This window comes from Notothenia rossii, assembly GCF_949606895.1.
Source record: "Notothenia rossii genome assembly, chromosome: 1".
In the NCBI taxonomy this organism is placed as follows: Eukaryota; Metazoa; Chordata; class Actinopteri; order Perciformes; family Nototheniidae; genus Notothenia; species Notothenia rossii.
Genome location: NC_136912.1, coordinates 12,124,043 through 12,138,113, shown reverse-complemented (window position 1 = coordinate 12,138,113; position 14,071 = coordinate 12,124,043). Strand labels below are relative to the sequence as shown.

The window sequence follows — 14,071 nt, the reverse complement described above, 5'->3', positions numbered from 1 at the left end:
AGTTTCCTTATGATATTTTTTTAAAAGAACAAGAGGATTTGTTTTATTCTTAGATAAAAAATATATATGCACCCATGTCAGCAGGCTGTCATCAATTGAATTCGAGTACATGAACATATTTTTCATGATTATTAATGCATATTTAATTTTCTTTGGGAGCCCTCAAACCATTGTTTGAAGCCTAGGGTGTTGTACAGACTGAAGCAATGCAAAGCAGACACAATAGTGACAGAGTGATAAATGTTCCTAAACTCTTGTCCTCCCACTCACAACTAAAACCTCATAACACAACCCAAATGACAGGAAAGACAAAGAACGTCAGCTTAACACCGCTCAGCCTTCCATCTCATTTACACAACACACACACACACACACTGACACAACAACAAGGGCAAGGGCCATCAGATGAACCTAAAGATGATTAACGCCGGCTGGGACAGGCACACTCTCGCTCTTCCTCCTCTGCACAGTCAGAAATGGGCTCTCTGGAGGCCTCCCCCATCTTTTGGGCAAAGATGAGACTGTCAAATTGGTTTGCCAGCCACATTACTGGCCAACAGGGAGGCAGAGAGGGAGGAAGGGGGGGGGGCACTAAGGAGTTGGGTTTGGGGGAGGAAAGATAGAGCGTACTGAAGTGGAGTGATGGAGGCGGAGGGGTGTGGGAAATGGGGCAGAAAGTCTAAATCTGATAAATGAAGGGATAAGTGCATTATGCCCACTGTGTGTGGATTTAGCTGACTTATTCTTACTATTTAGGGCATGGAGGCATTGCCAACTCAAAAGTTAATAATCATGTTTATGCAAATGATCATAAACTCCACTCTTTCTCTCCTGAGATTACATTATTTCCAAATGGTTACAAATTGTATATCATAAAGTGCCTTTTTCTTCCATTTTGTTTTTCTTCATATATCTGTATAGTAGGTTAAAAGATTGTACTAAATGTGAATACTTGTTATTTGGATATTGTGCAATTCTAACAATGTGGTGTGCATTTCTGAGTATTTAAAATGGCTACTGTAGCTATAGCGCAGACTACTTACTGCATGATATTTAGCATGTTTGACATTAATATCTAAAACTGAGATAGCCATGGTTTAACTTAGAGCTTATTAGCAGTGAGAAGGTGTTGTTAAAGAGATGGAGACATGTTGCAAAGGACCTGCCTACCTGAGCATCATCAACAGCATCCTGAGCTTCAGTATTAACTGAGCAAATCTGCGGCCCCACTTCACATCAATGCCTGTTTGGTATCCCTGCAGAAATTGTGCACATATCCCTCAACACTGATCACGGCATATTTCAGACTGTTTTAAAGCACTCTGACCTCTCACAGCCGAGCGTCCACACATGTGTTCGACTTGACAAGCATACTGCGCCACAAACTTTGAATCATGACTCCCATATTTTGGCCATAAGCTAACACCATATGGGTGCAACTGTACTATCAAAGGATAAAAAAGAACAAAGGATTTATATAGTCTTTTTGATCGAAGTCCAGCTATATGGACGTAGTAAATTTTCTGTTTTTCACACGTACACACAAACAGACAAAAGCACACACACATGCAGTGACAGCCACGGCCAATCGATTTGCCACGCTCTCTCTCCCCAATGCTGACGATGCTTGAGTGGACGGGCTCCTGGTTGCCTGGTTCACAGAAAAGGGTCCCTCAAATGAATGTATTTTTACCTCTTTCAGGACAATGTCGGATAGGGAAGTAAATAATTAAAGGAAAGGGACCCTTTTTGACTGCATCAACCCTGCCACTGCTGGTAAGCTCTACTATCCATTGTGACTCCATTTTTGCCCGTCCTGCTCAGGATGAACCTTTTCTTTTTCACGTTTTTTTACACTGAACCCCCTGCATGGAAACCCCTCACATTAAAAGGCATTTGCATATTTGTTCTTATTTGATGTATACGTGTATAAGAGGGGTGGGCTTTCTGTGACACCGGTCAATGGTTGCTTAAGTTTTTGTTCTGTGTTATGCAGTATTATTGTGAAATGTGTGCAGTGGGTCCCTGTTTTCTTAGTCCGTCTTGGCCTCTTTGAAATTGGAGCGTAAAAGCATTTAATTTGGTGTTTCACCTTGCATCCTGTTGCATGGCTTTTGTTTGCTAACTGAAATCCTAACTAATTGTCTATTGGCTTAAAGCATGGCACTTGTTACTTGGTTTCTTTCATCAGCTGTAGCACACTGTGCGATACAGTTCTTGTGTATGGAAAAAAATGCCCATCTTAATTAAATCCAGGGCTACATAAAGACATGTTCATTGAGGTGCTCGATTAAGCCACCTCCAATAGGGAACGAATGCAATAATGCTGTCAGGGCCTAGTGCTAATATGCTATCCAGTTCCCCTCGATTATCACATTACCACAGCTCGAATCAATTGATAAACTCCCATTCAATATGGTGGAGTATTTAATTGAGTCAGAGTCTATTGGATTTGAGGGCTGTGCAGTGCAGACATGCTGACAGTGGTAAACACTTGCAGGATGCTCTCTCTCTCTCTCTCTGTGTTCTTAGAGCCTTTTCCTCAGGATGAGTTTCTGTGTGCCTTGACTGGAAGTAACAATAACTACAAATGGTCCCTAAATATTTGAATATTTGTTAGCATTTCACAGAAGTAAGAACAGTTGACATTATCATAGTCAATTAAGTGCAAATACATGTTTCAACACTTGCTGTTTTGTGTTTGATATTATTATTGTTATTTACATTCCCTATACTGTACACATGCAGCCTTTTGATGTACAACTCTGACTGTCTCCCCACAGGCACAGCTCCAACATCAACCTGCACCGCAAACTGCTGACCAAAGAGCTGGACGACATTGTCCTGGACCCCCAACACCCGCCACTGCCCAAGGACCTGCGCGCCGAGTTTCTGGCTAAGATCTACGCCGGGCACCATATGGGCATGGACCCGTATGCCGGGATGGGCATCGGAGGCGGCAGCCTTCGGCCCATTGGCCTGAACCACACTGCCCGTTCCCTGATGAGCAGCGAGTATCCCCACCACACTTTCAACCATAACCTGAAAAATCACCACAGCAACGGCTTCTCCCGGGGCCAGCCAGACGACTACATGGTGTTGGACCTGAGCACCACATCCAGCGTTCAGTCCAGCAGCAGTGTCCACTCCTCACATGAGTCAGACGAGGGCAGCGATGAAGGCATCCTATTGGATGACCTGGAGGAGGAGGAGGAGGGGGTAGAGGAGGAGGGGGTAGAGGATGAGGAGGAGGGCAACAGTGAGGGGGAGGACTGCTCCCAGCGTGCAGAGGGGCGGGCTGAAGGAAGGCATCTGGACGAGACTGGAGAACTAAGAGGAGAAGGACAAGGTGAGGGGTTGGAACCGACCTCCTCACCATTCCTCTTTTCGTCCAGCGGGGGCAGTCACGGGGGCAGTCACGGGGGCAGTCACGGGGGCAGTCACGGTGGCAGCGGAGGGATCCTCTGCAACATCTGCCATAAAATGTACAGCAACAAAGGAACCCTGCGTGTGCACTACAAGACTGTGCACCTGCGCGAGATGCATAAGTGCAAAATCCCCGGTTGCAACATGGTGTTCAGCTCTGTGCGCAGCCGTAACCGACACTCTCAGAACCCCAACCTCCATAAAAACATGCCCTTCTCCTCGATAACAGACTAAATAATGACTTGCTACTTGACCCCGCTGTCAGTCGGCCCGCTCCTCCCTTCATTCCTCATCCTTATTCCTCCTCAAATTAGCTCTTAATCCCAGCCCAGGGCCATCAAGTACAGGCTAAATGTCTGTATGCCTCCTGCCCGTCATTCAGTCATTGAAAGACATTTCCATGTCCCTCTATAAAAATGCATCGACTCTAAATACAGTTTATTATCGTGACCTTTGACTTTTCCTTCTTTGGAAGAACAGGATGACGCTCTCGCGCATGGAGTTTGCTTTATAACAAAACTCCACTTGTGTTTTTATTCATAAGCCCCTCCATCTTTCATTTGAGACTCCTCCCAACTTTTTTGTCCGTCTCCAAAGAATCTATTCAAACTCTTATTTGTGACTTTGCCTGCAGAAATGATAGTATTGAAAAAAAAGAAAATCTTCTTGTTGTATTTGTGTAATGATAGCTTTTAAATGAACCCCCTTACAAAAGCATGACAGCTTCATTTGTAAATAATGTCCCAAGAGGCTTTTGGTGTAAAGAGTTGTGTTGATGGTTGTTTGCTTCTTTTTTCTCTCTCGTTATGGTTTTATGTTACAGTCCAGTACAATACTTCCAGCTTTAGGCAAGAAAGAGGTAGCATCTTACTAGCTTGACTCATTTATGTTAGCTTCAACGACACGTTTTAACTGAGTCCTAGGAAAAAAAGAATATCATGTGACTTGTTTTATCTACTTGTTAGATATTCAGAGGTTGCCGGCATGCTTTTTTTGGCTCCTACACTGATATCATTCTCTGTATTTCTATTGTTTTATTTTGTTTTTTTATTTTGTCTGTTTTGTTTATGAGCTTTAGTATACCAATTCAGTTTTTGCACTTTGCATCTATACAAGGGGATGTGTAATATTATTATAATGAGGACTTTTGCAATGGTGAGTTTAGGTGTTGTTCGGGGTCATTGATGGCTACAGTGCCAAGGTAAATAATACCTTTAACGTAATGTGCCAGTTTCTTTTTGCACGTGCTCAAACACAGTTTCACAACAGAAAACAACTCCTTGAACAAAATCTTCCCCCATTGCTAAAAAAAAAAACTAATTCAGAGCGTCTCCGAAGTACCTTGCCTCAAAACAAAGCCAAGCGTGAATGACTATAAACTGCTGATCCACAAACACAAAGTTAAATATTGATAAAGTCTCTCCTCTCTGTTCAATGTATGTATGGTTGCCAGTAATGGTCACAATAATGACTTCAGAGGTGTAACTGTGTATAAAGCATGACATTATTGTGACATTCTCCAACAAAGTTATCAATGCAAGAACTTACGTTTGTTTTTACAAAAGGCATCTTAGTGAAATATGACTGTCCCATAGAGTTGAAGAAAAAAGAGGAAAATAGTCATTCAACTGTGACCAAAACAAAAGTGATTGCTTAAAAAGAGCTCTTTCAGTGTGAGAGTGTTTACTTAAATCATGCCCCAATGGATTAATATGATGCACTTGAGTCTTAAAATCTTTTGCTGTGATATTTTCGGTATCGGTTTCCATTGCTGAGTGTCGGCTACAAATGTACTCTATGAAAAATGTTGCCATTTTTAACATGTCCATGACTGTCTTACGGTACAAATTGTTTCCAGTAACTGGGCAAAGTAGCCAAGGGAAGGGGTATTTATTGGTTGGTCATGTACCTTCATGGAGATTTTTTTTGTTGGTTTAAAGAATATTTTTTGTAAAAAGACAAAAAAATAGAGATTGTTCCTCAGTTTGTTTATCAGTGTATTGGCGATGCCATGTGTCACTATACAAGATCTTCTCTTACTTGACTGGTGCTACACACAGAGGGGGAAATATGCAGTGTTATACGGTGGGCTGTACAGTATTCACCTTACATCCATAACAGTGTTGAGTTCCACTTGTTTCATACTTAAGCCATTTTTACAATATAGACATGACCTATTCTGACGAGATATTTCATGCTTTTTTTAAGACTCCACCTATATGACACATAGTTTCCAGTCCCCTCTTCTCAGAGATAAAGACAGCGAGACAGAGAGCTGAGGCTGATGGAAAGGTTGCGGAGGTGGAAGGCTGACTAGGGAGGAAGAGGATGACAGCAACGATCATTAAAAATGTGCTGCTTCTCCGTTACCTGGAGGCGTCCCTGCCATTCCAGCTTCTTCTGTCTAATAACTCACTTGTCACTTCGTTACACTGCCAGACTCCAAGGTTGCTGACAAGACTGTGACACTGACAGAAAGAGAAAAAGAAGAGAAAAGACTGTGTGCTCTGAACAATTCAATTTGACCCATTCAATTTAGTTGGATTCAATTAATCTATTCACTATCTATGTGTGCTTATTCTTATTCAGGGCCGCTGGTAATTTAGTTCTATTTCTCTCTTATGCTTTTTTGTTCTCTTTGTCTGTCAGAGCGCAGTCATTTAACAACCGCCTTACCCATTTCTTCAACCCGCCACTCACTTACCACCTCCACACCCCACAGCGCAGGTCCTACAGGGACACACACTAATAGTGTATGCTTAAGTTCACCGGACGGCCATGGCATAGGAAAAAGGGATGGGTAATTGCCTGTTTATCCCAAGTGAAGGGAAAATTGAGTACAGGAACCCCTGCCTTTTCCCAGGAGTGGGTTTCACTGAGGCGCTTGCTGCCTCATTCACTCATTCAATCCCCCCGGCCCTCGCTCTGGCAGAAATAAAAAAGTGCTATTCGAGGAACCCTGCTGACAGCTGTCTCTCTAACACACAACCATACTAAAACACACACACATGCACACAGAGGAGAGTGGCGCACACACACATATGCTTTCTACTTACAGGCCAGAAAGATGACAAGAACTAGATGACTTGTTAACCTCTAGTGATGGAGGAGACAGGGTCAGAGAAATATAGAGTGTGTTCTCACCACAGGAAATTAAACTCTCCATCTAGCATTAACATTATAGCTGCTGCCACTACATAGAAGGCTAATACTCCATTATGGAGAATGATGGGGGCTAGCAGTCAGGCATGGAAAATCCAAAGCTCTTATTATTATTTCATTTTACATTTCCAACAGCTAACAATTGAGACATTTTACCAAAACGGTTTGATTGAGAAAAAAAGATCCAGATTGATTTTAACTTTGTAGAATTATTTGAGCTGTACATATCCCACAAAGGTACACTTAAGATAAATGTGCTCGGCCCAAATAACCTCAGTTTCTTGATCTGACAAAAACACATTTTCCTCTACACTTCTGCCCTGTTCCTCACAGTCTATTTCTCAAGCAGCAGCCGCAGTGCATGACCTCTGTCTACATGTATGTACTTGTGTGTGCCAGGCAAGACAGGCAAGATATTCCCTCAACGACACCCTTCTCCCACCTCCTACGGGCTCCTTCTGAGTCCTGCATGGTGATGGTGATGCTCAGAGCGGCAAAAGGCTGGCAACAGATCTGAAAAACAAACCACTGTCCGGCATCGCCAGGGAAACAGACAGGAGAGACGGCGTAAAGGGAGTGGGCTTAGAAAGTGGTCTAGCAGTAGCCTCGCGGCAGTCACTTAACAAGGAAGGGGAGAAAGAGAGGAGCGAGCAGCGGGGCCAGGACTCCCCGGGAGTCTTCGCCAGCTTTTTCTAGATTGCCTGCTGGAGAGCGATCGCCACCCCTCACATCTCCACCCCTCTCCCCCTACACTTTCCTCTCCTCTGAGAAATGACCACCAATTTCCCCCTCTCATCTGAGAAAGGCCCCCCTATCCAATCTTTGTCTCCCTCCTTTACTTCCCCAACCACATGGGCCCAGGTGCTTTCTGCTACCTAGTGACCGGGCTGTGGATCCGCAGGAACACGTCACTTAGAGCGCCTCATTGGCCGAGACCACTGGAGGGAATCTTTAATATTTGATTAGAGGAGCGTCAGGCATCAATTATTCTGTAATTCTACATAGCACACGGGGAAAAGGGCATGGCAAACGGCTGACCTGTTAATCACTGTCCGTTCTGTTCACTTCACATCGTGGATGAGAGGGGACGCCACATGTCGTGTTAATGTAGCTCATGGAACAAAGTGGGATTCAAATGTTTAAAAGGACACTATAAGAAATATGCAGATAGTAGAAAAATACACACATATTTGTATAGATGCTTCAGTCTCATGTGTTGTGTTCTCGGAAAAGACCCTCGTTAATTTGAACTGGAACCTGTGAAATGTCAAGAATGAATTCATTTCATGTTTTCCATTGTGCCAATTATATTTTACGCCCTTAAATATAAATAAGCTTGAAGAGCTGGTGGATTTCGATTTTTTTTATTTCACTTTTTTCTGTATCAAATGCATTTGTTTCTTTAAAAAGCCTGTGTTCTGGCACGGGCACTCGACAGCGTTGCATGGCTACATCGTCGCACTGCAAACAACGAACAGAGCAGAGGAGCTTACGTTACTTTGGTGTCAAAAGGGTGATTTGGAAGCCTCATGAATACTGTATGTTACCTAAACAGGTGTTTCCCATTTGCAGTGAGGAGGAGAAAAATGGTCCTCTTTTTAAAAAGACTTCTTTCTTTTCTTTCTTTTTTTGCCTTTCTTGTATTTGTTTCTGTATCATAACTGTCTATGGTTTTTGCATAAAATGCATAAGGGTTTTGGGATGTAAATGGAATTGTATTCATATTTTGTCCAAATACCTCTTGTAATTTGTATCAGAATTCTTGTACAATTTTTATATTAAAGATTTATCAGTCACTGGCAAGTTGTCATTGTGTTTTTCTACAAATTCTTAATTGTATGAAAGTAGCTTATAATAATAATAATAACCTTTTCTATCATGTAGAATGAAAAGTGCAGAGCCCCGAAACAATGTGTCAATCAAGCCGTTTTAACAAGACACTGTGATTTCAGCAGGTTTTACTGGGCTCTTAATTGCTCCGTGATAAAAATCACTGGGGAAAAGGCTATCTTGACCAATTAGTGGACGATTAGATTAATAGAGTTATTAAAAGATGTACTGGCATGAGGAGAAGGTGCTGCTGGTCTTAGCAAATTAGTAAGATGGTCACACTGGAGGAGGGAGACAAAGGACATACAGCACCTTGTCTGATCATATGCTGAAATTAAATTAAATGCCCTTGTGAAGGAACTACGTTTCAAAGAATAATTCATAGAAAATGAAATTGCACTTAATATACAGAAATAAAACAGCTTTTTGTATCCCTCTTATGAAAGCTTTGACCACTAGCATACCATCAATATTTTTGTTTACGCACCACATGAAATGAAAATGATTAACATTTATGAATATTAGCCAAACAGAAAAAAACTGCTTAACAAAACAACTCTGACACTGAAAACCGAAATTGACAACGACAACAGACAAATGCAGGGTCATTTGGAAAAAGCGACCTGTGCTGACATCATTTGCTTTGACTGGGGGTCAAATTACAAATTGATGTGAGCTCCAGCAGGGATGTCATGTTTGCTCTGGTAACCAACAGGAACATAATGCCCCCCCACCCCTCCCCTCGGTGAAAGTGAAGGAGTGACACAGGCCATATTGACCTTGAATTAGACACCATTCCTCTTTGTCACACACCAGTTCCTTGATCCCCTGTCATTGTTGATAACTGCACACACACACACACACACACACACACACACACAGACACAGACACAGACACAGACACACACACACACACACACACACAGACACACACACACACACACACACACACACACACACACACACACACACACACACACACACACACACACACACACACACACACACACACACACACACACACACACACACACACACACACACTTCAGAATAATAGCTCTGGATGGTATTGATTATATGCAGGGTTAGTAAAAGATACACCCCCCACTTTTCACAGATACCCTCAACCATCTTAAACACACACACACAAAAACACACTTTCTTGGCCACGATCTCCCACAGGGGAGTTGGAGGGCCGCTGTCCGCCACCAGGCTGACCCCCCCCCCCCCTAAAAAACTAAGTGTGTTTCTGACGGTGGCAGGTCATCGATTGGCCTGACAAACACACTGGCCCTCGGCTGACCTTTGAGAAGCGGAGCTAAGCTGTAGGAGAACACAGACAGACACACAGACAGACAGACACACAGACAGACAGACAGGGAGAGCTTTGCTGTGTCTGAACTGGAAAGGGGGGTACTAGGGGGGGGGGGTCGAGTGGAGACGTTGACAGCGCAAGGATGTCCATCAGTCCAGTCCATCTGCCTGACCTTCAGAGAAGAGAAGAGCCAGTGTCAGTCAACAATGTCTTGAGTTGAAATGTTATCAGAAATAGGTTTCCGATGCGACTAACCGAATTGGATTAACATTTCAACAGAGTTAAGTATGGTTGATTTATAATTAGATATTAGATATTATTATAACATTATTATTATTATTATTATAGCAGTATAAACCTGTGCAAGCCAGTAACTGTTAGAGAAAGAAGACAAATCACTACTTCAGTCACCTTCACATTTATGGTCAAGTACATTATAGGACACATAAAAAGGACACGGCTCTCAGCCACAAATAGCCGTAAAATGTAAGCGACTAGCCAAGGTTCATTCAAAGGAAGTCAAAAGGGACCGCAAAGTGTTTCGGCTGCACATGTATGTACTGTTCAATCTGCAGTTTAACAGTCTTGGATATCTTTTCAAGACATTGCAGTCAGAAAGAACCAGAGGCAACAATGTCCTGCTGAATAAGAATCAAGCTGTAAAGTCATAATGTTAACACCATGACACAGATAAACCACTCAACTATATAAGACTGTAAACCACAGAAAAACCGTCAGTGTGCAAAGTGACTGCTGTCATTGTCAGAGCAAGCAGAGCAATAGACAGTTTCTACAGATGTTAGCTAAGGCTATTAGGTAAATAAAGACAAAAGACTCGCTATCCATTTTAGGTGCAGTATCTGAAGACTGATACTGTTCTGGCGAGACACTGCTAGTTAAAACGAGGCTCGGCACTATCAACCATTCCTGACTTTTCCAAATAGTTACAATTAAAGGAAATATTTAAAATAAGATTAAAAACAATGGACCAGTCAGCTGCTTAACATTCATTGTCTATGTGATTTAAAGCAAATTAAAAGGTATGGAATTGCATAACAACAAGTCTGCAGAAAGGAAGCGAAGCAGCTGCTAGGGAAGGACTCTTTAAGATGTAACACTCACATAGTTGGCTAATTTATTTAGCAACACTTCACCTTCTGAAATAATGTATTTTTATAAGCCGTATCAATAGTAGATATCGGTCAGTGAAGGGCATGTGAAAATGACCAGAAACTGCAACACTCTGCAATATACAACTGTGTGAATTTCTCAAGGCTGAGGAAGATCAGTATGTGTTTCTGTATAAAATATTCTGTGATTGGTGAATATTGAGGGTCTTTAAGAAAAGCAAAAATAGGAAAGCTAGATTTTTGCTTCTTCCCACAAGTGAAATCTATGTCCAACAAAAGTGTTTCTGACACTCTCACAGAAATATACCCACACACTAACCACCAGCGCCACGACACTGAAAGCAAAAATCAATTTTCATTGAGGACAAATTGATTGTAATTGCACACTATAATTAGAAGGTAAATTACCAGATTTTAGGGGAAAGAGCAGAAAGATTTTATAATTCAGAGCTTTATCCTCAAGCTTCTACATTTAAATATCCACATTTATTGTAACAATGAACAGAGGCATTCATCTTTTTTTGGGTGAAATACATAATTATACTAAAAGAGATGGTTGGCCCTGAGCAGCAGCATGTTAGTGCATTGCTGAGAAAATGTGGGATTAAATGGAATAAAATAGATGGTCACTTCTGAATTCTTATAAAAACTCATCTGTGGTAACATGAGCCTTGGCTTGGATGGACCGCATACACATATAAGACTTTTTACTGGGCCATATTGATTTGGTTCTACACCAGTGAGGCCTGCAATGCTGGCTAATGCTATTGACGAGCCATCAGTCTTGTCCAGAAGTGTGGAGGCATGCAGCTCTTTTTCCAAGACCAACCAAGGAAGGAGAGAGGAAGAGGAGGAAAGAAAGAGAGGGGAAAAACATCAATGGACAGTGATGGAGAGTGGGGAGGAGGGCAAAGATGCAAGCACAGCAGACAGACTCAGACCCCTGTCCATGGTTTGGGAACACTAAATTAGAAAAAAGACAAAAGGGATGAGAGAGGGAGAAACTGTAAACAGCCGCATCGATCCAACTAGTGTTGGGCAAATCAAACCATTACAGCCAGAGTCTCATGCCCCGGAGTTGGGGGAGATGGTGTGAATATCTACACACTGCCCTAGTGAAGAGAAAAGTTTGCACCAGCACACACTGCATCTCTTTTAGAAATGGTTGGACTTACTAACTCTTTAGTTTATTTCACCCGCTGCAAAACAAGGTGGAAGTGCAGCAGGACAGGAAGGGGTTAACTCTGAAGAGGCTGGAAGGGAGGAGGAAAAAAAGCCCTCTGGCAACCCAGGGACAGAGGGAACGCTGAACTCATCACAAACCCCTCTCCTGGCGTCCGCCAGCACATAATGACCCCAACAAGACGGGAATCCCTTTTAATTAAAGTGAAGGGAGATCAGTTAAGCAGATGGTTGCCGACAAATATTAGGGGAAATAGAATGTTTAATGGTCTGTGCACTTATCGCAGGCTATTTTCCACACCAAGCCCCAAACTGATAAACAGGACAGAGCCTTGTTAATCAACCTTACAACCTTTAAAGCCCAAGATAAGAGAATAATTCGGGATCTTTGTAAATTAGCTTGAGATGTGGCTAAGACTCTGGCCCCTTGCGTACTCAGGGCCAGACTGTCGAGGAGGGAGAATAATTTCTATCAGTGTAATAGCCTTGCGCCATGGTGGAGAAGTTTGGGGGAAAACTACTTTTTCTAGGGGATAAAGATATTTTTTTTCCGCTGTTTTCCTCAGTTTCTATTCCCCTTGTGGTTTGACCCTCTTGCCACCACCCTACTGCGCTCTTATCAGTGACACAAGAGAGTCACCCGCCTCCGTGGAAATAATCTAAACAGAGAGGCGGGGAGTCTGCAGCCCTCACCGGTGGCCTGTGAGCGCAGGTTAACGGGCCCTCACCCCTCTCAGACAGACACAGGTGGGGGGTGGCCTGTGTTTATTTTGCAGATGATGGATTGAAGAGGAAGGCATTATCGACAACAGTAGCAGCCCTCTGAGAACAGTAGCAGGTAATATTTTGCTATAAAAATCCCTTTACAGGAAAATGTTATTCTTCAATAGCCTACTGCAGCTTTAAAGAAATGCATGTGACTGAAGGCTGAGGATTGTTTTAATAATCAGTTTAATTATGGCCTATTAACACAGCTTTAACATTTTCAGAAAGAAAAAAGTCCCAAATTGTATTTAAATCTTCTGAGTGTGTGTAGTAAAACAAAATCCCTTAAACCTTTTAAAATATTTAAATAAACTAAGCGTACACATTCAAAGATGGGGAAGTGATGCAGAAGAGTTTTCCAATTTCTTTTGAAATTAAATTAAATATTGTTATTTATTTTTTAGGGACACGCTTGGCTTGATGCTGAACAACATTACACATACTTACTATAACAAATAAATGTACAGGCATTATGTCAGTATGTCCAAATCGTCACACATATTTATTGTCATATTCATTAATACCTCTTATTTTTAATCGACACATGTGCTGACTGGATTCATGTTAGGATAATGAGACGCTAATTCGTCCATCCCTTTTTTGATCCATTTCATCCATTTTTTGTCTTTTTTCTTTTCAATTGAGGTCTAAATGTCGTGACCACAATGATATATATTTAATGCCAATGCAAATTTCCCCTCTGGTAATCTTTACCTTTTTCTCAAATGAAAAACACATTGGCTGAACCACCTCTTCCCACCCCCATCCATCTTTTTCCAGTCTTTTTCTTAATCACACACAGCAGACACTTAATTGAGCCAGTGTTTGGAGCATTTCTGTTCCTTTTTTTAACAGTTAAGCTTTGTTTCTGTTTTAAACTGTGTTGTTTTTCCTTCCTGGGCCCCTTGGAAAAGGGACACCGGATTGTAGGTAATTACAGAGAGAAATGCAGACATTTATCAGTGCTTGTGGTTTGGGACTTTAAATGGTCCTGCTGACAATTTCCCCTTACAGTGGGCCACTGTGGAGCTGGCAGGTTCTGTTTCGGAGCCCCAACGCTGGGCTCGAAGGCGCAGAGTGCTGCCATATGTTGGACCTCAGCGGTGCCAGCAGCAAATGTGCTGAACAACGCGACTTAAACCATGAACTCCGTGCCTTGGCAGAAGGAGGGTCCACAGTCTACTTGCAGGAGTGGAGAAATACACAGTATCCAAAAAAAGATTGTGTATAAAACTAGAAGTGTTTTTGTGTGTCCACAAGT

At 42.3% G+C, this 14,071-nt stretch overlaps 2 protein-coding genes across 5 annotated transcripts in view; one reads left to right on the top strand and one right to left on the bottom strand.

The window, feature by feature from the left end:
• The window catches only part of bnc2 (basonuclin zinc finger protein 2), a 159,058-nt gene extending 150,671 nt beyond the window's left edge, over positions 1 to 8,387 (top strand). For all 3 annotated transcript variants that reach the window (XM_079652032.1, XM_079652033.1, XM_079652034.1), the window contains one exon: positions 2,784 to 8,387. In XM_079652032.1, coding sequence (XP_079508158.1) covers positions 2,784 to 3,660 — 877 coding nt within the window. In that variant the 3' untranslated portion in view covers positions 3,661 to 8,387. The remainder of the gene's footprint in view (positions 1 to 2,783) is intronic.
• Positions 1 to 14,071, bottom strand: part of LOC307020777 (uncharacterized protein) — a 230,581-nt gene that overhangs the window by 145,322 nt on the left and 71,188 nt on the right. Inside the window, exon 5 of one of the 2 annotated variants that reach the window (XR_013802976.1) lies at positions 9,279 to 9,905. The exons of the other annotated variant lie outside the window; for it this stretch is intronic. The gene's annotated coding sequence lies outside the window, so the exon portion shown is untranslated. Of the gene's footprint in view, positions 1 to 9,278; positions 9,906 to 14,071 lie in introns of those variants that run through there. 2 annotated transcript variants of the gene reach the window in all.